At 41.6% G+C, this 25,967-nt stretch overlaps 1 protein-coding gene across 3 annotated transcripts in view; it reads left to right on the top strand.

Moving 5' to 3' along the window:
• Positions 1–13,662: 13,662 nt before the first annotated feature.
• The window catches only part of LOC123760274 (uncharacterized), an 18,390-nt gene continuing 6,085 nt past the window's right edge, over positions 13,663–25,967 (top strand). Inside the window, exons 1-4 of one of the 3 annotated variants that reach the window (XM_045745792.2) lie at positions 13,663–13,764; positions 16,151–16,226; positions 19,573–19,693; positions 21,381–21,405. In XM_045745792.2, the coding sequence (XP_045601748.1) occupies positions 16,174–16,226; positions 19,573–19,693; positions 21,381–21,405 (199 nt within the window). In that variant the 5' untranslated portion in view covers positions 13,663–13,764; positions 16,151–16,173. The other 2 variants (XM_045745793.2, XM_069338393.1) reach the window with 2 other exon arrangements.

The following is a 25,967-nucleotide window of genomic DNA, read 5'->3' as shown; positions in this document are numbered from 1 at the left end:
AAAAACATTAATTCATGAAAACTAGGCTTATTAGGCAAATCGGGCCTTGCATAGTAGGCTGAGAAGTGAGTTCTGGCTACTAGGTACGACATATATATATATATATATATATATATATATATATATATATATATATATATATATACATGACCGCATATTCTGTATTTATTATTTTCTGGTTTAGGGCTTCTATCCCTCTAACTATTTTCTTAGCATCAGGGCTTAATTGGAATAGGAGTTCTCCAAAACTCATTTTCGTACTTTTAAGGTGAAGAAAAGAAGTGATTTACTATAGAGTGTATTACACTTGTTTGTATAATTTGCACGACGTTTCGAACCTCCATGGTTCATTCTCAAGTGAACAATCTTACAATACTAGTTGATTTTATACCCGCATTAGGTCAGGTGATAATACAATGAAGGTGAAAAACATGGGGGGATACATAAGGGATAAGCATAGGGGCTGCAGAAGGCTTATTGGCCCATACGAGGCATCTCCTATCTAAACCTATCTTGTGTTATATATATATATATATATATATATATATATATATATATATATATATATATATATATATATATATATATATATATATATATATTTATATATATGTATATATATATATATATATATATATATATGTATATATATATATATATATATATATATATGTCGTACCTAGTAGCCAGAACTCACTTCTCAGCCTACTATTCAAGGCCCGATTTGCCTAATAAGCCAAGTTTTCCTGAATTAATATATTTACTATAATTTTTTTCTTATGAAATGATAAAGCAACCCTTTTCTCTATGTATGAGGTCAATTTTTTTTTATTGGAGTTAAAATTAATGTAGATATATGACCAAACCTAACCAACCCTACCTAACCTAACCTAACCTATATTTATAGGTAAGGTTAGGTTAGGTAGCCAAAAAAAGCTAGGTTAGGTTAGGTTAGGTAGGTTAGGTAGACGAAAAAACATTAATTCATGAAAACTTGGCTTATTAGGCAAATCGGGCCTTGAATAGTAGGCTGAGAAGTGCGTTCTGGCTATTAGGTACGACATATATATATATATATATATATATATATATATATATATATATATATATATATATATATATATATGTCGTACCTAGTAGCCAGAACGCACATCCCGGCCTACTATGCAAGGCCCGATTTGCCTAATAAGCCAAGTTTTCCTGAATTAATATATTTTCTCTAATTTTTTTCTTATGAAATGATAAAGCTAACCATTTCATTATGTATGAGGTCAATTTATATATATATATATATATATATATATATATATATATATATATATATATTATTAAATATGACCGAAAAAGTAAGATTAATAATTCTAACACGAATTTTCTCAATCTTTCGTACATTACGCTTCACTGTTGGAGGTAAATCAAAAATCACTTCTCCAAAATTCATTTTTATTTCTAGTCTGACGCGACACGGGCGCGTTTCGTAAAACTTATTACATTTTCAAAGACTTCACAAATACACAACTGATTAGAACTTACGTATCTCTGAGTTTATATCTACATTTGAGTGAGGTGGGAAGGGTGATGTGGCATTAGAACAAGATGGGATATTAATAGGGTATTAAAAGTATCAACACAAGACAGAACAGAAACAATGGGTATTGAATAGAAGTGTTTGTAGAAAGCCTATTGGTCCATATTTCTTGATGCTTCTATATTGGAGCGGAGTCTTGAGGTGGGTAGAATATAGTTGTGCAATAATTGGCTGTTGATTGCTGGTGTTGACTTCTTGATGTGTAGTGCCTCGCAAACGTCAAGCCGCCTGCTATCGCTGTATCTATCGATGATTTCTGTGTTGTTTACTAGGATTTCTCTGGCGATGGTTTGGTTATGGGAAGAGATTATATGTTCCTTAATGGAGCCCTGTTGCTTATGCATCGTTAAACGCCTAGAAAGAGATGTTGTTGTCTTGCCTATATACTGGGTTTTTTGGAGCTTACAGTCCCCAAGTGGGAATTTGAAGGCATAGACGACGTTAGTCTCTTTTAAAGCGTTCTGTTTTGTGTCTGGAGAGTTTCTCATGAGTAGGCTGGCCGTTTTTCTGGTTTTATAGTAAATCGTCAGTTGTATCCTCTGATTTTTGTCTGTAGGGATAACGTTTCTATTAACAATATCTTTCAGGACCCTTTCCTCCGTTTTATGAGCTGTGGAAAAGAAGTTCCTGTAAAATAGTCTAATAGGGGGTATAGGTGTTGTGTTAGTTGTCTCTTCAGAGGTTGCATGGCTTTTCACTTTCCTTCTTATGATGTCTTCGATGAAACCATTGGAGTACGTACGAAAGTAATGTACGAAAGATTGAGAAAATTCGTGTTAGAATTATTAATCTTACTTTTTCGGTCATATTTAATAATATATGTCTACAGGAAAGACTGCTACCAAAATATACTAATATATATATATATATATATATATATATATATATATATATATATTATATATATATATATATATATATATATATATATATATATATATATATATATATATATATATATATATATATATATATATATATATATATATATATATATATATATATATATATATATATAAACTTGGCTTATATATATATATAAGCCAAGTTTTCATGAATTAATATATTTTCTCTATTTTTTTTCTTATCAAATGATAAAGCTACCCATTTCATCATGTATGAGGGCAATTTTTTTTTATTGGAGATAAAATTAACGTAGATATATGACCGAACCTAACCAACCCTACCTAACCTAACCTAACCTATCTTTATAGGTTAGGTTAGGTAGCCGAAAAAGTTAGGTTAGGTAGTCGAAAAAACATTAATTCATGATAACTTGGCTTATTAGGCAAATCGAGCTTTGCATAGTAGGCTGAGAAGTGCGTTCTGGCTACAAGGTACGACATATATATATATATATATATATATATATATATATATATATATATATATATATATATATATATATATATATATATATATATATATATATATATATATATATATATATATATATATGTCGTACCTAATAGCCAGAACTCACTTCTCAGCCTACTATGCAAGGCCTGATTTGCCTAATAAGCCTAGTTTTCATCAATTAATGTTTTTTCGACAACCTAACCTACCTAACCTAACCTAACCTATAGATATAGGTTAGGTTAGGTTAGGTAGGGTTGGTTAGGTTCGGTCATATATCTACGTTAATTTTAACTCCAATAAAAAAAAATTGACCTCATACATAATGAAATGGGTAGCTTTATCATTTCATAAGAAAAACATTAGAGAAAATATATTAATTCAGTAAAACTTGGGTTATTAGGCAAATCGGGCCTCGCATAGTAGGCTGAGAAGTGAGTTCTGGCTACTAGGTACGACATATATATATATATATATATATATATATATATATATATATATATATATATATATATGTCGTACCTAATAGCCAGAACGCACTTCTCAGCCTACTATTCAAGGCCCGATTTGCCTAATAAGCCAAGTTTTCATGAATTAATGTTTTTTCGTCTACCTAACCTACCTAACCTAACCTAACCTAGCTTTTTTTGGCAACCTAACCTAACCTTACCTATAAATATAGGTTAGGTTAGGTTAGGTAGGGTTGGTTAGGTTCGGTCATATATCTACGTTAATTTGAACTCCAATAAAAAAAAATTGACCTCATACATAGAGAAAAGGGTTGCTTTATCATTTCATAAGAAAAAAATTATAGTAAATATATTAATTCAGGAAAACTTGGCTTATTAGGCAAATCGGGCCTTGAATAGTAGGCTGAGAAGTGAGTTCTGGCTACTAGGTACGACATATATATATATATATATATATATATATATATATATATATATATATATATATATATATATGTCGTACCTAGTAGCCAGAACGCACTTTTTGGCCTACTATGCATGGCCAGATTTGCCTAATAAGCCAGGTTTTCCTGAATTATAAAATTTTCTAAAAAATTTTTCTTATGAAAAGATAAAGCTACCCATTTCATTATGTATGAGGTCAATTTTTTTTTATTGGAGTTAAAATTAACGTAGATATATGACCGAACCTAACCAACCATACCTAACCTAACCTAACCTATCTTTTTAGGTTAGGTTAGGTTAGGCAGCCGAAAAAGTTAGGTTAGGTTAGGTTAGGTAGGTTAGGTCGTCGAAAAACAGTTAATTCATGAAAACTTGGCTTATTAGGCAAATCGGGCCTTGAATAGTAGGCTGAGAAGTGCGTTCTGGCTACTAGGTACGACATATATATATATATATATATATGTCGTACCTAGTAGCCAGAACGCAGTTCTCAGCCTACTATGCAAGGCCTGATTTGCCTAATAAGCCAAGTTTTCATGAATTAATTGTTTTTCGGCAACCTAACCTACCTAACCTAACCTAACCTAACTTTTTCCGCTACCTAACCTAACCTAACCTGTAAAGATAGGTTAGGTTAGGTTAGGTAGGGTTGGTTAGGTTCGGTCTTATATCTACGTTAATTTTAACTCCAATAAAAAAAAATTGACCTCATACATAATGAAATGGGTACCTTTATCATTTAATAAGAAAAAAATTAGAGAAAATATATTAATTCAGGAAAACTAGGCTTATTAGGCAAATCGGGCCTTGCATAGTAGGCTGAGAAGTGCGTTCTGGCTACTAGGTACGACATATATATATATATATATATATATATATATATATATATATATATATATATATATGTCGTACCTAGTAGCCAGAACTCACTTCTCAGCCTACTATGCAAGGCCAGATTTGCCTAATAAGCCAAGTTTTCATGAATTAATTGTTTTTCGACTACCTAACCTACCTAACCTAACCTAACCTAACTTTTTCGGCTACCTAACCCAACCTAACTTAAAAAGATAGGTTAGGTTAGGTTAGGTAGGGTTGGTTAGGTTCGGTCATATATCTACGTTAATTTTAACTCCAATAAAAAAAAATGACCTCATACATATTGAAATGGGTAGCTTTATCATTTCATAGGAAAAAAATTAGAGAAAATATATTAATTCAGGAAAATTTGGCTTATTACGCAAATCGGGCCTTGCATAGTAGGCTGAGAAGTGCGTTCTGGCTACTAGGTACGACATATATATATATATATATATATATGTCGTACCTAGTAGCCAGAACGCACTTCTCGGCCTACTATGCAAGGCCCGATTTGCCTAATAAGCCAAGTTTTCCTGAATTAATATATTTTCTCTAATTTTTTACTTATGAAATGATAAAGCTACCTATTTCATTATGTATGAGGTCAATTTTTTTTTATTGGAGTTAAAACTAACGTAGATATATGACCGAACCTAACCAACCCTACCTTACCTAACCTAACCAATCTTTATAGGTTAGGTTAGGTTAGGTAGCCGAAAAAGTTAGGTTAGGTTAGGTTAGGTAGGCTAGGTAGTCGAAAAACAATTAATTCATGAAAACTTGGCTTATTAGGCAAATTGGGCCTTGCATAGTAGGCTGAGAAGTGCGTTCTGGCTACTAGGTACGACATATATATATATATATATATATATATATATATATATATATATATATATATATATATATATATATATATATATATATATATATATATATATATATATATATATATATATATATATATATATAGGCAGGACAGAGAGAGGTGAAGTGAGGTGAGGTACAATGAAAAATATATGTATACATATACATATATATATATATATATATATATATATATATATGCGAACAAGCCTGAATGGTCCCCAGGACAATATGCAACTGAAAACTCACACCCCAGAAGTGACTCGAACCCATACTCCCAGGAGCCACGCAACTGGTATGTACAAGACGCCTTAATCCACTTGACCATCACGACCGGACAAAATGAGGTGATAGCCGAGGCTATTTGAACCACCCCACCGCCGGCACTCGGATAGTAATCTTGGGCATAGCATTTTACCAAATCACCTCATTCTTTGGGGCACACGTGAGGAACACAAATGCGAACAAGCCTGAATGGTCCCCAGGACAATATGCAACTGAAAACTCACACCCCAGAAGTGACTCGAACCCATACTCCCAGGAGCCACGCAACTGGTATGTACAAGACGCCTTAATCCACTTGACCATCACGACCGGACAAAATGAGGTGATAGCCGAGGCTATTTGAACCACCCCACCGCCGGCACTCGGATAGTAATCTTGGGCATAGCATTTTACCAAATCACCTCATTCTTTGGGGCACACGTGAGGAACACAAATGCGAACAAGCCTGAATGGTCCCCAGGACAATATGCAACTGAAAACTCACACCCCAGAAGTGACTCGAACCCATACTCCCAGGAGCCACGCAACTGGTATGTACAAGACGCCTTAATCCACTTGACCATCACGACCGGACAAAATGAGGTGATAGCCGAGGCTATTTGAACCACCCCACCGCCGGCACTCGGATAGTAATCTTGGGCATAGCATTTTACCAAATCACCTCATTCTTTGGGGCACACGTGAGGAACACAAATGCGAACAAGCCTGAATGGTCCCCAGGACAATATGCAACTGAAAACTCACACCCCAGAAGTGACTCGAACCCATACTCCCAGGAGCCACGCAACTGGTATGTACAAGACGCCTTAATCCACTTGACCATCACGACCGGACAAAATGAGGTGATAGCCGAGGCTATTTGAACCACCCCACCGCCGGCACTCGGATAGTAATCTTGGGCATAGCATTTTACCAAATCACCTCATTCTTTGGGGCACACGTGAGGAACACAAATGCGAACAAGCCTGAATGGTCCCCAGGACAATATGCAACTGAAAACTCACACCCCAGAAGTGACTCGAACCCATACTCCCAGGAGCCACGCAACTGGTATGTACAAGACGCCTTAATCCACTTGACCATCACGACCGGACAAAATGAGGTGATAGCCGAGGCTATTTGAACCACCCCACCGCCGGCACTCGGATAGTAATCTTGGGCATAGCATTTTACCAAATCACCTCATTCTTTGGGGCACACGTGAGGAACACAAATGCGAACAAGCCTGAATGGTCCCCAGGACAATATGCAACTGAAAACTCACACCCCAGAAGTGACTCGAACCCATACTCCCAGGAGCCACGCAACTGGTATGTACAAGACGCCTTAATCCACTTGACCATCACGACCGGACAAAATGAGGTGATAGCCGAGGCTATTTGAACCACCCCACCGCCGGCACTCGGATAGTAATCTTGGGCATAGCATTTTACCAAATCACCTCATTCTTTGGGGCACACGTGAGGAACACAAATGCGAACAAGCCTGAATGGTCCCCAGGACAATATGCAACTGAAAACTCACACCCCAGAAGTGACTCGAACCCATACTCCCAGGAGCCACGCAACTGGTATGTACAAGACGCCTTAATCCACTTGACCATCACGACCGGACAAAATGAGGTGATAGCCGAGGCTATTTGAACCACCCCACCGCCGGCACTCGGATAGTAATCTTGGGCATAGCATTTTACCAAATCACCTCATTCTTTGGGGCACACGTGAGGAACACAAATGCGAACAAGCCTGAATGGTCCCCAGGACAATATGCAACTGAAAACTCACACCCCAGAAGTGACTCGAACCCATACTCCCAGGAGCCACGCAACTGGTATGTACAAGACGCCTTAATCCACTTGACCATCACGACCGGACAAAATGAGGTGATAGCCGAGGCTATTTGAACCACCCCACCGCCGGCACTCGGATAGTAATCTTGGGCATAGCATTTTACCAAATCACCTCATTCTTTGGGGCACACGTGAGGAACACAAATGCGAACAAGCCTGAATGGTCCCCAGGACAATATGCAACTGAAAACTCACACCCCAGAAGTGACTCGAACCCATACTCCCAGGAGCCACGCAACTGGTATGTACAAGACGCCTTAATCCACTTGACCATCACGACCGGACAAAATGAGGTGATAGCCGAGGCTATTTGAACCACCCCACCGCCGGCACTCGGATAGTAATCTTGGGCATAGCATTTTACCAAATCACCTCATTCTTTGGGGCACACGTGAGGAACACAAATGCGAACAAGCCTGAATGGTCCCCAGGACAATATGCAACTGAAAACTCACACCCCAGAAGTGACTCGAACCCATACTCCCAGGAGCCACGCAACTGGTATGTACAAGACGCCTTAATCCACTTGACCATCACGACCGGACAAAATGAGGTGATAGCCGAGGCTATTTGAACCACCCCACCGCCGGCACTCGGATAGTAATCTTGGGCATAGCATTTTACCAAATCACCTCATTCTTTGGGGCACACGTGAGGAACACAAATGCGAACAAGCCTGAATGGTCCCCAGGACAATATGCAACTGAAAACTCACACCCCAGAAGTGACTCGAACCCATACTCCCAGGAGCCACGCAACTGGTATGTACAAGACGCCTTAATCCACTTGACCATCACGACCGGACAAAATGAGGTGATAGCCGAGGCTATTTGAACCACCCCACCGCCGGCACTCGGATAGTAATCTTGGGCATAGCATTTTACCAAATCACCTCATTCTTTGGGGCACACGTGAGGAACACAAATGCGAACAAGCCTGAATGGTCCCCAGGACAATATGCAACTGAAAACTCACACCCCAGAAGTGACTCGAACCCATACTCCCAGGAGCCACGCAACTGGTATGTACAAGACGCCTTAATCCACTTGACCATCACGACCGGACAAAATGAGGTGATAGCCGAGGCTATTTGAACCACCCCACCGCCGGCACTCGGATAGTAATCTTGGGCATAGCATTTTACCAAATCACCTCATTCTTTGGGGCACACGTGAGGAACACAAATGCGAACAAGCCTGAATGGTCCCCAGGACAATATGCAACTGAAAACTCACACCCCAGAAGTGACTCGAACCCATACTCCCAGGAGCCACGCAACTGGTTGAGTTTTCAGTTGCATATTGTCCTGGGGACCATTCAGGCTTGTTCGCATTTGTGTTCCTCACGTGTGCCCCAAAGAATGAGGTGATTTGGTAAAATGCTATGCCCAAGATTACTATCCGAGTGCCGGCGGTGGGGTGGTTCAAATAGCCTCGGCTATCACCTCATTTTGTCCGGTCGTGATGGTCAAGTGGATTAAGGCGTCTTGTACATACCAGTTGCGTGGCTCCTGGGAGTATGGGTTCGAGTCACTTCTGGGGTGTGAGTTTTCAGTTGCATATTGTCCTGGGGACCATTCAGGCTTGTTCGCATTTGTGTTCCTCACGTGTGCCCCAAAGAATGAGGTGATTTGGTAAAATGCTATGCCCAAGATTACTATCCGAGTGCCGGCGGTGGGGTGGTTCAAATAGCCTCGGCTATCACCTCATTTTGTCCGGTCGTGATGGTCAAGTGGATTAAGGCGTCTTGTACTTACCAGTTGCGTGGCTCCTGGGAGTATGGGTTCGAGTCACTTCTGGGGTGTGAGTTTTCAGTTGCATATTGTCCTGGGGACCATTCAGGCTTGTTCGCATTTGTGTTCCTCACGTGTGCCCCAAAGAATGAGGTGATTTGGTAAAATGCTATGCCCAAGATTACTATCCGAGTGCCGGCGGTGGGGTGGTTCAAATAGCCTCGGCTATCACCTCATTTTGTCCGGTCGTGATGGTCAAGTGGATTAAGGCGTCTTGTACATACCAGTTGCGTGGCTCCTGGGAGTATGGGTTCGAGTCACTTCTGGGGTGTGAGTTTTCAGTTGCATATTGTCCTGGGGACCATTCAGGCTTGTTCGCATTTGTGTTCCTCACGTGTGCCCCAAAGAATGAGGTGATTTGGTAAAATGCTATGCCCAAGATTACTATCCGAGTGCCGGCGGTGGGGTGGTTCAAATAGCCTCGGCTATCACCTCATTTTGTCCGGTCGTGATGGTCAAGTGGATTAAGGCGTCTTGTACATACCAGTTGCGTGGCTCCTGGGAGTATGGGTTCGAGTCACTTCTGGGGTGTGAGTTTTCAGTTGCATATTGTCCTGGGGACCATTCAGGCTTGTTCGCATTTGTGTTCCTCACGTGTGCCCCAAAGAATGAGGTGATTTGGTAAAATGCTATGCCCAAGATTACTATCCGAGTGCCGGCGGTGGGGTGGTTCAAATAGCCTCGGCTATCACCTCATTTTGTCCGGTCGTGATGGTCAAGTGGATTAAGGCGTCTTGTACATACCAGTTGCGTGGCTCCTGGGAGTATGGGTTCGAGTCACTTCTGGGGTGTGAGTTTTCAGTTGCATATTGTCCTGGGGACCATTCAGGCTTGTTCGCATTTGTGTTCCTCACGTGTGCCCCAAAGAATGAGGTGATTTGGTAAAATGCTATGCCCAAGATTACTATCCGAGTGCCGGCGGTGGGGTGGTTCAAATAGCCTCGGCTATCACCTCATTTTGTCCGGTCGTGATGGTCAAGTGGATTAAGGCGTCTTGTACATACCAGTTGCGTGGCTCCTGGGAGTATGGGTTCGAGTCACTTCTGGGGTGTGAGTTTTCAGTTGCATATTGTCCTGGGGACCATTCAGGCTTGTTCGCATTTGTGTTCCTCACGTGTGCCCCAAAGAATGAGGTGATTTGGTAAAATGCTATGCCCAAGATTACTATCCGAGTGCCGGCGGTGGGGTGGTTCAAATAGCCTCGGCTATCACCTCATTTTGTCCGGTCGTGATGGTCAAGTGGATTAAGGCGTCTTGTACATACCAGTTGCGTGGCTCCTGGGAGTATGGGTTCGAGTCACTTCTGGGGTGTGAGTTTTCAGTTGCATATTGTCCTGGGGACCATTCAGGCTTGTTCGCATTTGTGTTCCTCACGTGTGCCCCAAAGAATGAGGTGATTTGGTAAAATGCTATGCCCAAGATTACTATCCGAGTGCCGGCGGTGGGGTGGTTCAAATAGCCTCGGCTATCACCTCATTTTGTCCGGTCGTGATGGTCAAGTGGATTAAGGCGTCTTGTACATACCAGTTGCGTGGCTCCTGGGAGTATGGGTTCGAGTCACTTCTGGGGTGTGAGTTTTCAGTTGCATATTGTCCTGGGGACCATTCAGGCTTGTTCGCATTTGTGTTCCTCACGTGTGCCCCAAAGAATGAGGTGATTTGGTAAAATGCTATGCCCAAGATTACTATCCGAGTGCCGGCGGTGGGGTGGTTCAAATAGCCTCGGCTATCACCTCATTTTGTCCGGTCGTGATGGTCAAGTGGATTAAGGCGTCTTGTACATACCAGTTGCGTGGCTCCTGGGAGTATGGGTTCGAGTCACTTCTGGGGTGTGAGTTTTCAGTTGCATATTGTCCTGGGGACCATTCAGGCTTGTTCGCATTTGTGTTCCTCACGTGTGCCCCAAAGAATGAGGTGATTTGGTAAAATGCTATGCCCAAGATTACTATCCGAGTGCCGGCGGTGGGGTGGTTCAAATAGCCTCGGCTATCACCTCATTTTGTCCGGTCGTGATGGTCAAGTGGATTAAGGCGTCTTGTACATACCAGTTGCGTGGCTCCTGGGAGTATGGGTTCGAGTCACTTCTGGGGTGTGAGTTTTCAGTTGCATATTGTCCTGGGGACCATTCAGGCTTGTTCGCATTTGTGTTCCTCACGTGTGCCCCAAAGAATGAGGTGATTTGGTAAAATGCTATGCCCAAGATTACTATCCGAGTGCCGGCGGTGGGGTGGTTCAAATAGCCTCGGCTATCACCTCATTTTGTCCGGTCGTGATGGTCAAGTGGATTAAGGCGTCTTGTACATACCAGTTGCGTGGCTCCTGGGAGTATGGGTTCGAGTCACTTCTGGGGTGTGAGTTTTCAGTTGCATATTGTCCTGGGGACCATTCAGGCTTGTTCGCATTTGTGTTCCTCACGTGTGCCCCAAAGAATGAGGTGATTTGGTAAAATGCTATGCCCAAGATTACTATCCGAGTGCCGGCGGTGGGGTGGTTCAAATAGCCTCGGCTATCACCTCATTTTGTCCGGTCGTGATGGTCAAGTGGATTAAGGCGTCTTGTACATACCAGTTGCGTGGCTCCTGGGAGTATGGGTTCGAGTCACTTCTGGGGTGTGAGTTTTCAGTTATATATATATATATATATATATATATATATATATATATATATATATATATATATATATATATATATATATATATATGACTTATATATAGGCAGGAGAGAGAGGTGAAGTGAGGTGAGGTACAGTGAAAAATGAATGGGAATTAGGTGGATACAAATAAGAGCTGCCTAAGAACTGCGAAAGGCCTATTGGCCCATACGAGGCAACTCCTATTTATACCCACCAATAGGCCCACACATGGATAATAATAGCATAAAATAGTAAATATTTACAATGAATTAGTGAGACAAATGCGCATCAATGATCCTACTCTAATGGCCCTTTAATTGATCTATCAAAAATGGAACTAAATTATATAAACCGCTGGTAATTTTCCAATTACAATCTTTTGTAATCTGAGTTAAAGCAAATTCAATTATGTTCCTGTTATAAGTGCATTTACAATTCGTCATTGAAGAAGCCATCTCCCAATCAATTTGGTGAGCATTTTCTGTCAAATGAACAAACAAAGCATTAGACAATTGGCCATGTCTTACAACGTATTTATGTTGCCAAATTCAACATTTCAAATCTTTAGATGTTTGCCCAACATAGAACCTATTACAGTCTTTTCAAGGTACTTTATAAATGACAGTTATCACTACGAGGGCTGTTCCTAACTAATAGCTTACCAACAGTATTTTCGTAGCTAAACAATACATGTATATCAAAAAGTTTCAAGGCCTTGACAATATTCTCAAATCCAGAGAAATATGGTAAACATAACACATTCTTTGGGCGAATTTTTTCACTGCATATATTATTATAATATGTTCGACATGCTTTGCTACGGCAAACTTCCAAAAAACTCATTGTTTAACAAAGCTTGAGGCCAATAGAATCAATATTCTTAAACTCTTCATCTAAGAATTCTGGACTCACAACCTGAAGAGCTCTTAGATACATTGAATAAAAAAATAATTTTTTTTCACATTGTATCTATGCCCTGAGAAATAATGAAGATAAGATAAATTAGTCGTATGTTTTTTGTAGACACTAAACTTTAGTGAAAAATCTTCCTTATAATGGTCTCTAAGCTGAGGAAATTACATCTGAATTGAGCGTTTCATATGCTATAGTTTAATTTAGCAATCATTCAGCCGACACCTATCTAGAGGGCGGCGGTGGAAGGTTTACAATCGTGTATGCGAAAAACGACTACTTGAAAGAGGTTTGGTGTAGTAGGGGAGGTGGCGGGAGCGGGCGGCCGCTGGCTATCATGCCGAGAGAGCGGGCACATCCGGCCACTGGTCAATACCATTTATGGCTCTCCAGGTGTTTGTCTCATAAATACCACGCCTCATTTACTAACATTAAATAATGTCTAGGCATTTAACAAATAGCTTAATATGTATCTATATTATCGTAAATTTATTATCGCAAATATTTTGTACGTGTGTGTTTTTGCGATTTTTTTCATACGTATACGAATAGGAAGCATTATGAGAAAATTTCTGTATTGGCACTCGAGTGAAAAGCGATAAATATTTGAAAGTGGCTGTTGGTGTGATAGTGAAGTGCGACTATAATTGTGTATGGTTGTGGCGGCAGTTGTGGACCAGGAGCCCGGGGCGTCGCTTGTCTGCTTCTGGCTAAGGTAATTCACTAGTCTTGACTAAAACAAAATACTGCTATAAATTACTTAAGTAGTTCATGTTTATAGCTTGTCACAGTGGAATACATGATATTGTATATAATATATTTAAGCTTAAATTATTAATCTAAAATAAAGTACTAATAAAAAGGTCTTACATAAATAAATAATAAACGTAACTAAATTATTTCATGGATTCATTTGTATTCATTTAAGAAATAAGAATAATCAAATTTACTACTATTTTATCCCCCACACTAACACACACACACACACACACACACACACACACACACACACACACACACACACACACACACACACACACACACACACACACACACACAAGTTAGGAAGTTTTCTTTTAGCGTGAGAGTAGTGGAAAAATGGAATGCACTTGGGGAACAGGTTGTGGAAGCAAATACTATTCATACTTTTAAACTTAGGTATGATAGGGAAATGGGACAGGAGTCATTGCTGTAAACAACCGATTGCTGGAAAGGCGGGATCCAAGAGTCAATGCTCGATCCTGCAAGCACAAATAGGTGAGTACACACACACACACACACACACACACCAGGAAGCAGCCCGTGACAGCTGACTATCTCCCAGGTACCTATTTACTGCTAGGTAACTGGGGCATAGGATGAAAGAAACTCTGCCCATCGTTTCCCGCTGGCGACTGGGATCGAACCCGGGACCACAGGATCACGCGTCAAGTGTTCTGTCCGCTCAGCCACCTGCTCCACGTGGTGGAAGCCGAGGGGTAGAAGAGTGAGTATGTTGGGTGGAAGAGTGAGTATGTGGGGTGGAAGAGTGAGTATGTGGGGTGTAAGAGTGAGTATGTGGGGTGGAAGAGTGAGTATGTGGGGCGGAAGAGTGAGTATGTGGGGTGGAAGAGTGAGTATGAAGCGAGTGTTGCCGTCATGCATACGATACGCGCCAATCAAATTGACTCCCAGATCAGAGGGCAGGTCAGCAAGGGACGGGAGACCGAGGCGAGGGTGCAGACAACTGGAGCAGGGAACAGGATACAAGTTGGAGGGGAAGGCAGGGGGGAAGGGAATTATTAGAGGGAAAGCGCCAAGGCATTACGACTAAATAGCACTTGGAAGGAATCAGGATAAGAAGTTGGGATGGGACCGGGAAAAGGAATGGTGTCCAACTACTTGAACGGTCGGGAATTGAACGCCGTCCTCGGTGGTCCGATCACCGCGGGTTTGTACTTGGCAGTGATACTGTAGGGCGTTCTTGTTGTCCACTTGCATCCGTGAGCGTTGCACAGGGGCTAGACTCTCAAGCAGCTGGGTGAGGTTGAGTTACGTCGTCAGATGTGGCTCATCCTTTCTAGGACCTCGTCTTGTTGAGCTTCTTCTTGGTCGTCTTAATGCGTGTAGACACGGCGAAACTGTCGGTCACGCTTGCAGGAGAGGCCTGGAGTAAGAAGTCATCTGGGCTGTAGGGGTAAAAATGTTGCGGATGAGTTGGTGATCCTACAGAGATGTCTTCGTCAGAGGAGTCGGACGGGTCGTCTGCGTCCGGTACAGCGAGCGTTGACGGTGCAGGTGTGGGTCTCAGGGGCCGCGGACCAGAGGTTGCCTGTGCAGCTGGAGTACGGGTGGTTTCGTTGGAGGGGACAGATCGTACGTCGACGTCCGCAAGAACCGTTGATTTTAGGCGCTGTAGATTGCAAACTGACTGCTGGTGCGCAAGACACCTCCGCGACTTCCATCAGAACTGTGAGTGGTGCAGGAGCAGCTGTTGGTGTTGATGTTGGGGCAGCCAGCTCTGCAACAGGATCGATAAATCCCGGTTAAGCCATTCGCGGCATACAGGGTGTTGAGGGTTCTCACAAACAGGTGGTTATCGGTCCCGGCGATCCGTTCTGCAAGGCGTATTAGGGCAGGGATGACGTCGCCGTTTAGAGAGACGGCAGGGCGCGTTAGTGTTGGTTGAGGCTGGAGTGGTGGGCCCCAGTGAGCCGGACCGGGCAGGGAAGTCTTCGAGGTGACTGTCGGGTGCAAAGGCGTTGGAGCTTGTGGTGGTGGCGGTGGAGTTATTCGTGGGGGCTGAGGCTTTCATAGATTCCGGCAATTACTGATGGTGTCCCCCTTCCCTGACCGCCTGTTCCTTCATTCAAAGTAACGTAGATAATCTTATACAAATATTAAAACCTTTGAATGACAATCTGGGAATGTAAACATATCAGTATAAAATGCTTTAAAATATCCCTGACTTCCGATTACACTAAAATGAACTATGTTCAAATAACAAAAAAAAAAAGAATTATGTCAAAGAGTTGATAACTGCACTCCGCTGGTGTACCTTCAGTGCCCAGAGGCGCCACTCTTCTCCATCCCCCAAAAATTATTAATGTTTATAATTTCAGAATCAGAGAATCGATTTCCAGCCATGTTTGGTGTAAGGCTAATGCTACTGCTGCTACTGGTGCTGGTGGCTGCCACGTGAGTGTTCCTGGGTGTTTTACAACATATGTTTCTGTATGTTACATGACGTGAGTGTTCCTGTATGTAACATGACGTGAGTGTTCCTGGGTGTAACATGACGTGAGTGTTCCTGTATGTAACATGACGTGAGTGTTCTTGTATGTAACATGACGTGAGTGTTCCTGTATGTAACATGACGTGAGTGTTCCTGTATGTAACATGACGTGAGTGTTCCTGTATGTAACATAACGTGAGTGTTCCTGTATGTAACATGACGTGAGTGTTCCTGTATGTAACATGACGTGAGTGTTCCTGTATGTAACATGACGTGAGTGTTCCTGTATGTAACATGACGTGAGTGTTCCTGGGTGTAACATGACGTGAGTATTCCTGGAAGTAATATGACGTGAGTGTTCGTTGGTGTAACATAACGTGAGTGTTCCTGTGTGTAACATGACGTGAGTGTTCCTGTATGTAACATGACGTGCGTGTTCCTGTATGTAACATGACATGAGTGTTCCTGTATGTAACATGACGTGAGTGTTCCTGGATGTAATATGACGTGAGTGTTCCTGTATGTAACATGACGTGAGTGTTCCTGGGTGTAACATGACGTGAGTATTCGTGGAAGTAATATGACGTGAGTGTTCGTTGGTGTAACATAACGTGAGTGTTCCTGTGTGTAACATGACGTGAGTGTTCCTGTATGTAACATGACGTGCGTGTTCCTGTATGTAACATGACGTGAGTGTTCCTGTATGTAACATGACGTGAGTGTTCCTGGGTGTAACATGACGTGAGTGTTCCTGGGTGTAACATGACGTGAGTGTTCCTGTGTGTAACATTACAATTATAAAAGGGGTGTTTCAGATCCATAGATGACTCTGTTGCATTTAGATATCTGTTATATCGTGCACTTCTTGAGGCTGTTCCTGAATATTGCAAGTGTTGGTGTACTTCCGAGGCTGAGCGCCAGTACCCTTGGTCAGGCTGTAGAGGGCACGCCCCGTCTAGAGTGGTAAACAGAAGACTGGGGGTGTCAAATTAAATTTAAATCCGAGGTGATGGGTATATATACTCCCACGCTATATGTGAACGGCGTAAAGGGTTCGAGACTCGATGACTCAGAGAGAAGAAGGAGGAGGAGGAATATGTGGGACATGATAACGACATATAAGATGTCGAAACGATATATATATTGAATTTATCTGTTTATTTATATGTGTACAAGAAGATACAATGCGCTGTTATAATACATAATATGCTGATTAAATGATACAATCCTGCCAAGCCATTAACATCCTTAGCACTTCGGGCGAGTCTTGAAATTGACACAAAGTTTGCAGTGAATGTTAAGATATAAGCTGAAGAACTCTTAAAAAGAAATATGTACACTGACAGATACTTGGTGAGTTAATAGCAGAAGATGGAGTACTGAGGGAGTTAGAAGCACAAGATGGGGTACTGGGTGAGTTAGTAACACAAGAAGGGGTACTAGAGGAGTAAGAAGCACAAGATGGGGTACTGGGAGAGTTAGTAACACAAGATGGGGTACTAAGGGAGTTAGTAACACAAGATGGGGTACTAAGGGAGTTAGTAACACAAGATGGGGTACTGGGTGAGTTAGTAACACAAGATGGGGTACTAGAGGAGTAAGAAGCACAAGATGGGGTACTAGAGGAGTAAGAAGCACAAGATGGGGTACTGGGTGAGTTAGTAACACAGGATGGGGTACTGGGGGAATTAGTAACACAAGATGGGGTACTAAGGGAGTTAGTAACAAAAGATGGGGTTCTAGAGGAGTTAGTAACACAAGATGGGGTACTGGAGGAGTTAGTGGTACAAGATGGGGTACTGGGGGCGTTAGTGGTACAAGATGGTTGTACTGGGGGAGTTAGTAGTACAAGATAGGGTACTGGGGGAGTTAGTGGTACAAGATGGGGTACTGGGGGCGTTAGTGGTACAAGATGGGGTACTGGGGGAGTTAGTAGTACAAGATGGGGTACTGGGGGAGTTAGTGGTACAAGATGGGGTACTGGGGGAGTTAGTAGTACAAGATGGAGTACTGGGGGAGTTAGTGGTACAAGATGGGGTACTGAGGGAGTTAGTGGTACAAAATGGGGTACTGGGGGAGTTAGTAGTACAAGATGGAGTACTGGGGGAGTTAGTGGTACAAGATGGAGTACTGGGGGAGTTAGTAACACCAGATGGAGTACTGGGGGAGTTAGTGGTACAAAATGGGGTACTGGGGGAGTTAGTAGCAACAGATCGGGTACTGGGGGAGTTAGTAGCACCAGATCGTGTACTGGGGAAGGGAAGTTGGAACTTCTCTTTTCGGCTTTTGCATAAAGTATGGGAAGAAAGTTCTGTATATAGAGTCTCTTTACTTGCATGGCATCTTTGGGAAGATCAAAGACATTATTACTGGGTAATATTCATGGTTCTATTACATCCATCTAGCGAGAGCTTCAAAACTTGATTAGTACTTGTACATGTAGCACCAGAGAACGTGCTGAATGAGTTAATGTTTAGCTTGATTGGGGATTTGAACAGAGGAATTGTGTGTTGTCAGAGCAACGAATTTGTAATGGTTAGTCAGACCCATAACACAACTCCCGACAACAAATATGAAAAGCCATGCAACCTCCGAAGAGACAACTAACACAACACCTATACCCCCTATTAGACTATTTTACAGGAACTTCTTTTCCACAGCTCATAAAACAGAGGAAAGGGTCCTGAAAGATATTGTTAATAGAAACGTTATCCCTACAGACAAAAATCAGAGGATACAACTGACGATTTACTAGTATTAAAGATTTACTTGGTATTAAAAGTATCAACACAGGACAGAACACGAAACAATGGATATAAATTGGATAAGTTTAGATTTAGGAAAGACTTGGGTAAATACTGGTTCAGTAACAGGGTTGTTGATTTGTGGAACCAATTGCCGCGTAACATTGTGGAGGTGGGGTCCCTCGATTGTTTCAAGCACGGGTTGGACAAGTATATGAGTGGGATTGGGTGGTTATAGAATAGGAGCTGCCTCGTATGGGCCAATAGGCCTTCTGCAGTTACCTTTGTTCTTATGTTCTTATGTTAACACTCGGTGATTATGTTGGGGACAGAGAGTCCATTGACTGGGGACCATTTAAACTTGTTCGCATTTGTGTTACTGTTAATGATTTGTGCTCAGTCAACCTTTTGTCCAGGGCTCGAACCCGAAGCAAAATAGCTCGCAAGGCGCAGTGCGAGTGTGTCACCACTGCGCCTCAGTGATTGTCCTTCTATGTGCTATATAATCATACCGGCCACGTGTTTTCTCGAGGTAATTGTCTTTGCCCCCCCCCCTCGTCATCAGGTATGCAGACGAGGAGGACTGCAGGCCGGCGGAATGTGAGCTGGTCTTCTGCGACGTTCCTCAAGGCTGCCTCTATGGCACCGTCACCAAGCCTTGTGAGTGCTGCCCTCAGTGTGCCCAGGTAAATACCCCTCTAAGGCAGCTCTCTTAGAATTATATAACTATGTCCAGATTATAACCCGTCTAGGGTAGCTGTGTTGAGGTAAATATTCCTCTAGGGTAGCTATGTTGAGGAAAATATCACTCTAGGGTAGCTTTATTGAGGTAAATATCTCTCTAGGGTAGCTGTGTTGAGGAAAATATCACTCTAGGGTAGATGTATTGAGGTAAATATCACACTAGGGTAGCTGTGTTGAGGCAAATATTCCTCTAGGGTAGCTGTGTTGAGGCAAATATTCCTCTTGGGTAACTGTGTTGAGGTAAATATTCCTCTAGGGTAACTGTGTTGAGGCAAATATTTCTCTAGGGTAGCTGTGTTAAGGCAAATATCCATTTAGGGTAACTGTGTTGAGGCAAATATTTCTCTAGGGTAGCTGTGTTAAGGCAAATATCCCTTTAGGGTAACTGTGCTGAGGAAAATATCCCTCTAGGGTAGCTGTGTTGAGGTAAATATCCCTCTAGGGTAGCTGTGTTGAGGTAAATATTCCTCTAGGGTAGCTGTGTTGAGGAAAATATCACTCTAGGGTAGCTATATTGAGGTAAATATCACTCTAGGGTAGCTATATTGAGGTAAATATTCCTCTAGGGTAGCTGTGTTGAGGAAAATATCACTCTAGGGTAGCTATATTGAGGTAAATATCACTCTAGGGTAGCTATATTGAGGTAAATATTCCTCTAGGGTAGCTGTGTTGAGGAAAATATCCCTCTAGGGTAGCTGTGTTGACGTAAATATCACTCTAGGGTAGCTGTATTGAGGTACATATTCTTCTAGGGCAGCTGTATTGAGGTAAATATCTCTCTAGGGTAGCTATGTTGAGGAAAATATCACTCAAGGGTACCTGTATTGAGGTAAATATTCCTATAGGGTAGCTGTGTTGAAGTAAATATCCCTCTAGGGTAGCTGTGTTGAGGCAAATATTCCTCTAGGGTAGCTGTGTTGAGGCAAATATTCCTCTTGGGTAACTGTGTTGAGGTAAATATTCCTCTAGGGTAACTGTGTTGAGGCAAATATTTCTCTAGGGTAGCTGTGTTAAGGCAAATATCCCTTTAGGGTAACTGTGTTGAGGAAAATATCCCTCTAGGGTAGCTGTGTTGAGGCAAATATTCCTCTTGGGTAACTGTGTTGAGGCAAATATTCCTCTAGGGTAGCTGTGTTGAGGCAAATATTCCTCTTGGGTAACTGTGTTGAGGTAAATATTCCTCTAGGGTAACTGTGTTGAGGCAAATATTTCTCTAGGGTAGCTGTGTTAAGGCAAATATCCCTTTAGGGTAACTGTGTTGAGGAAAATATCCCTCTAGGGTAGCTGTGTTGAGGTAAATATTCCTCTAGGGTAGCTGTGTTGAGGAAAATATCACTCTAGGGTTGATATATTGAGGTAAATATTCCTCTAGGGTAGCTGTGTTGAGGAAAATATCACTCTAGGGTAGCTGTGTTGAGGAAAATATCACTCTAGGGTAGCTGTATTGAGGCTAATATCACTCTAGGGTAGCTGTGTTGAGGAAAATATCACTCTAGGGTAGCTATATTGAGGTAAATATTCCTCTAGGGTTGCTGTGTTGAGGAAAATATCCCTCTAGGGTAGCTGTGTTGAGGTAAATATCCCTCATGACAAGTTCTTGCTTTAAATTTGGTTTATTTCTCCCCACAGGGGCCTGAGGCGCCGGCCAGCACAGGTAAGTGTTGTAGGTGCCACGGAGCTATGCATGAAAGCGGGAGTATCCAGCGGTGTTGACCTTTGTAGTGCCTTCCTATTACTCTAATTTTCCTCTTGCAGTCTGGGCGTACCGTTATAATACCCACACCACCTTCACCCACAGTAAGAGCGCCCCTCCCCCACCCGCAGCGGCACAATAAGGCCCCCACTGAACTCAGTAGGTGAGTAGAGGTCTTGAGTAGACGTGTTGGGCACATCCGCCCCCGCGGCACCCCTTGGGTCATCTCGGAGACTGAATTGTGCCGCTGCATGAGGAGAGAAGCACCATAAGCATTACAGACTGTGGGTACCCCCACACCACAGACTGTGGGTACCCCCACACCACAGACTGTGGGTACCCCCACACTACAGTCTGTGGGTACCCCCATACCTCAGAGTAGTACAATATAAACTATATGGATGTTACACCTTGGGGGTCACATTATGTTTTTAATGAATATTAGCAAGAAAAATCCTTCCACACGAGAGGTGGGCAAGGCACAGCCTCAGACAAATTACACTTCTTTAAATACAATAAATGAACTGTGGTCTAGACGATGATAGCCTACACTACGGTGAGAGAACAACACTCACGCTGCAACTTAAGCATTTAATAAATAATCCACCATCACAAGTAACATTGCCACACGTTACGACGAATCCCTGACTCCACATAGAGAGGAAGCGAGACGTACAATGAAAGTCAAGCGGCAAGCAATACTTATCCCTCATGGGTAAACTTCGCATCTTAATCATAACACATCACTATAAAGTGTACTGTACAGAGATGCCCGGACTCCAGCAACACGAACACTGGGTACCAGTATCATACAATTTAAAATAATAATAATCTATATAAATAAAAATGGAAATGTTCGTTTGTTCAAAATGGCTAATCTCCAAAAATTCTTCGCCGAATGCTTTGAAATTTTGACACAACGTTCCATTCGCATCCGAGTGTGTTTTTCATATACATCCTATATAGATGTCACGTCTGTAATGGGAAAAAAACATGTTTTTTTTTTAAAACCTGTGTTTTTCATGTGAGGGGAAATCTTCAAAACCTCTGTACCGATTGCTTTGAAATTTTGACACGTTTCAATTTGAATTTGCACATGTTTTTATATACTTACCATATAGATGCCACACCTGTGACAGGTAAAAACATGCTTTTCTTGAAAAACAGTTGCACATAATAGCAACACACGCTATATTAAATATGTTACAATTCCATTTCAATATTTCCGATTGCACTGATAAATTGAATTTTCATAGATTTCGATTTATATTCTTTTGCTTCAATTATTTTGTGTGACATTGAGTTGGAATTGACCTGTTTTGTTTAACATACCGTTCATTTCCTGAGTATAGTTTATTTTTTCATTGTTTTTCATTTCTTTTTTGAACCGTTTTTCTGATATTTCAGTGATGGGAACATCCGATCGTTTGATGTTCCCAATTTTTTTAAGGGAACGTCAGATCATTTGGGAATGCATCAGACGAGGGAATCGGGAATGGTGGGGAGGAGGAGGCAACGGGAGTGGGGGATGGTGGGGAGGACAATGATACAGGGGAGGGGGTAATGGTGAAGAGGACAAGGGGACGGGGGATTTGGGGATGGAGCGGACAAGGAGACAGGGGAATGGAGAATGGGGGGGGTAGACAATGGGACAGGGACGTGTGGGATGGTGGGGAAAATGAGGGGACGGGGGAGGGGAGAATGGTAGGGAAGACAAGGCAACGGGGGAGTGGGAGATAGTGGGGAGGACAATGGGACGGTGGAGTGGAGAATGGTTAGAGAATGAGGGGACGGTTTAGTGGGGGATGGTGGGGAGGACAAATGAACGGGGAGGGGGGAATGGTGGGGAGGACGAGTGGATGGGAAAAGGTTGGGGTGGATGGGGGAGTAGGGAATGGTTGGGAGGACGAGGGGATGGTGGAGTGAGAAATGGCTGGGAGGACGAGGGGATGGGGGAGTAAGGAGTGATTGGGAGGACGAGGGGATGGGGAAGGGGAGGGGGGTAATGGTGGGGAGGACTGGAGACAGGGGAAAGTTCCTGTGGCTCAGCAACGCGTGCTCGGGTACAGCTAGTTTAAAATAAAAAATTATGAATAATTTCTGGCCAGGTGGGTGTTGCCGAGTTGTACAAACTATCGTACCGAGGCCACACTCTCACATAAAACCCTCTCAATAATCTGAATTGCCACCAAGCCATTCACTTCTCGCCATTGTAGCGTCAAGATGACACACTGTCAATATTATCTAATGATAACTAAATACTTCATTCATGCAGAACATTCATGAAGGCTAATCTATATTGTTGAATATGACCGAAAAGGTAAGATTAATAATTCTAACACGAATCTTCTCAATATTTCTTATGATTTTCTTCACTGTCGGTGGTAATAAAAATAATAATTCTCCGAAATTCATTTTTTAATTTGTCTGACGCCTGAACGCGTTTCGTAATTCGTATTACATTTTCAAAGACTTAATTTACACACAAATGTTTCGTACTTATACTCTATTGGATGAGGTGATATGGTACAAAAGTTTTGGGTGAGGTGACAAACACAAGACAGAACACGAAACAATGGGTATAAATTGGATAAGTGAACATATGAATGGAAGTAACTGCAGAAGGCCTATTGGCCCATACTTCCTCTTGCTGCTTCCATATTGGTTCTGGGTCTTGAAGTAGGTAGAATATAGTTGTGCATTAATTGGCTATTGATTGCTGGTGATGACTTTTTGATGTGTAGTGCCTCGCTGACGTCAAGCCGCCTGCTATCGCCCTACCTATCGATGATTTCTGTGTTGTTTGTTAAGATTTCTCTGGTGATAGTCTGGTTGTGAGAAGAGATTATGTGTTCCTTGATGGCTCCCTGTTGCTTATGCATTGTTATTCGCCTAGAAAGAGACGTTGTCTTGCCTATATACTGAGTTCTTTGGGGCTTACAGTTCTCAAGTGGGCATTTAAAGGCATAGACGACGTTGGTCTCCTTCAAAGCGTTGGTGTCTGGAGAGTTTTTCATGAGTATATTGGCCGTTTTTTTGTTTTATAATAAATTATCAATTGTATTATCTCATTTTTGTCTGTAGGGATGACATTCCTATCAACAATATCTTACAGGACCCTTTCCTCCATTTTATGAGCCGTCGAAAAGAAGTTCCTGTAAAATAGTCTAATTGGGGGTACAAGTGTTGTGTTGGTTGACTCTTCAGAAGTTGCATGGCGTTTTACCTTTCTGTTTATGATGTCTTCAACGAAACCGTTAGAGAAGACGTTGTTGACTAGGTCTTGCTTTACCCTACGCTTAGCCATTCTTTGTTCGAGTCACTTCTGGGGTGTGAGTTTTCAGACGCATATAGTCCTGGGGACCATTCAGGCTTGTTCGCATATATATATATATATATATATATATATATATATATATATATATATATATATATATATATATATATATATATATATATATATATATATATATATATATATGTCGTACCTAGTAGCCAGAACGCACTTCTCAGCCTAATATGCAAGGCCCGATTTGCCTAATAAGCCAAGTTTTTCTGAATTATTATATTTTCTCTAATTTTTTTCTTATGAAATGATAAAGCTACCCATTTCATTATGTATGAGGTCATTTTTTTTTTATTGGACTTAAAATTTACGTAGATATATGACAGAACCTAACCAACCCTACCTAACCTAACCTAACCTATCTCTATAGGTTAGGTTAGGTTAGGTAGCCGAAAAAGTTAAGTTAGGTTAGGTAGCCGAAAAAGTTAGGTTAGGTTAGGTTAGGTAGGTTAGGTAGTCGAAAAACAATTAATTCATGAAAACTTGGCTTATTAGGCAAATCGGGCCTTGAATAGTAGAAGGCTGAGAAGTGCGTTCTGGCTACTAGGTACGACATATATATATATATATATATATATATATATATATATATATATATATATATATATATATATATATATATATATATATATATATATATATATATATATATATATATATATATATATTTATATACAAAGATTAATCAGGTGTAATTGGCCTGTTATGTTGAACAGTGTCTTCTGTGTTGCCATCGTTATGGTCTGGTCTTGTCCTTTCTCTCATGGTGGGTAGAGTAAATAGTTCCATGATTTGGGTGTTCATTGTAGGTTGTTCTATTCTTATGTGAATTGCTTCAAGAATTTGTAATCTTCTTGCATCTTGGGTTTTGTCTATTATACAGGTATTTGTGTTCAACATTTCTCTTGTTAGGGTGATGTCATGGGCTTGTCTCATGTGATTTCTGGGGGCACCGGATTGAAGATGACATTTCAAACACCTCGTCAGCTTGGTCGACGTCATACCTATGTACTTAGATTGAAGGTTACATCCTTCGTTGGGGCAAGTGTACATGTAAACAACGCTTGACTGCTGTAGAGGGTTCTCCTTCGGCTTCAAGCTGTTTTTGATAAGGAGTTCGGAAGTCTTCTTGGTTTTGTAGAATATGATCAGGTCTATGTTTTGGTTAGGAGTATAC

Source organism: Procambarus clarkii, chromosome 39, assembly GCF_040958095.1.
Source record: "Procambarus clarkii isolate CNS0578487 chromosome 39, FALCON_Pclarkii_2.0, whole genome shotgun sequence".
Classification (NCBI taxonomy): Eukaryota; Metazoa; Arthropoda; class Malacostraca; order Decapoda; family Cambaridae; genus Procambarus; species Procambarus clarkii.
The sequence above is the reverse complement of the archived record's forward strand: the minus strand, read 5'-3'. Positions and strand labels throughout refer to the sequence as shown.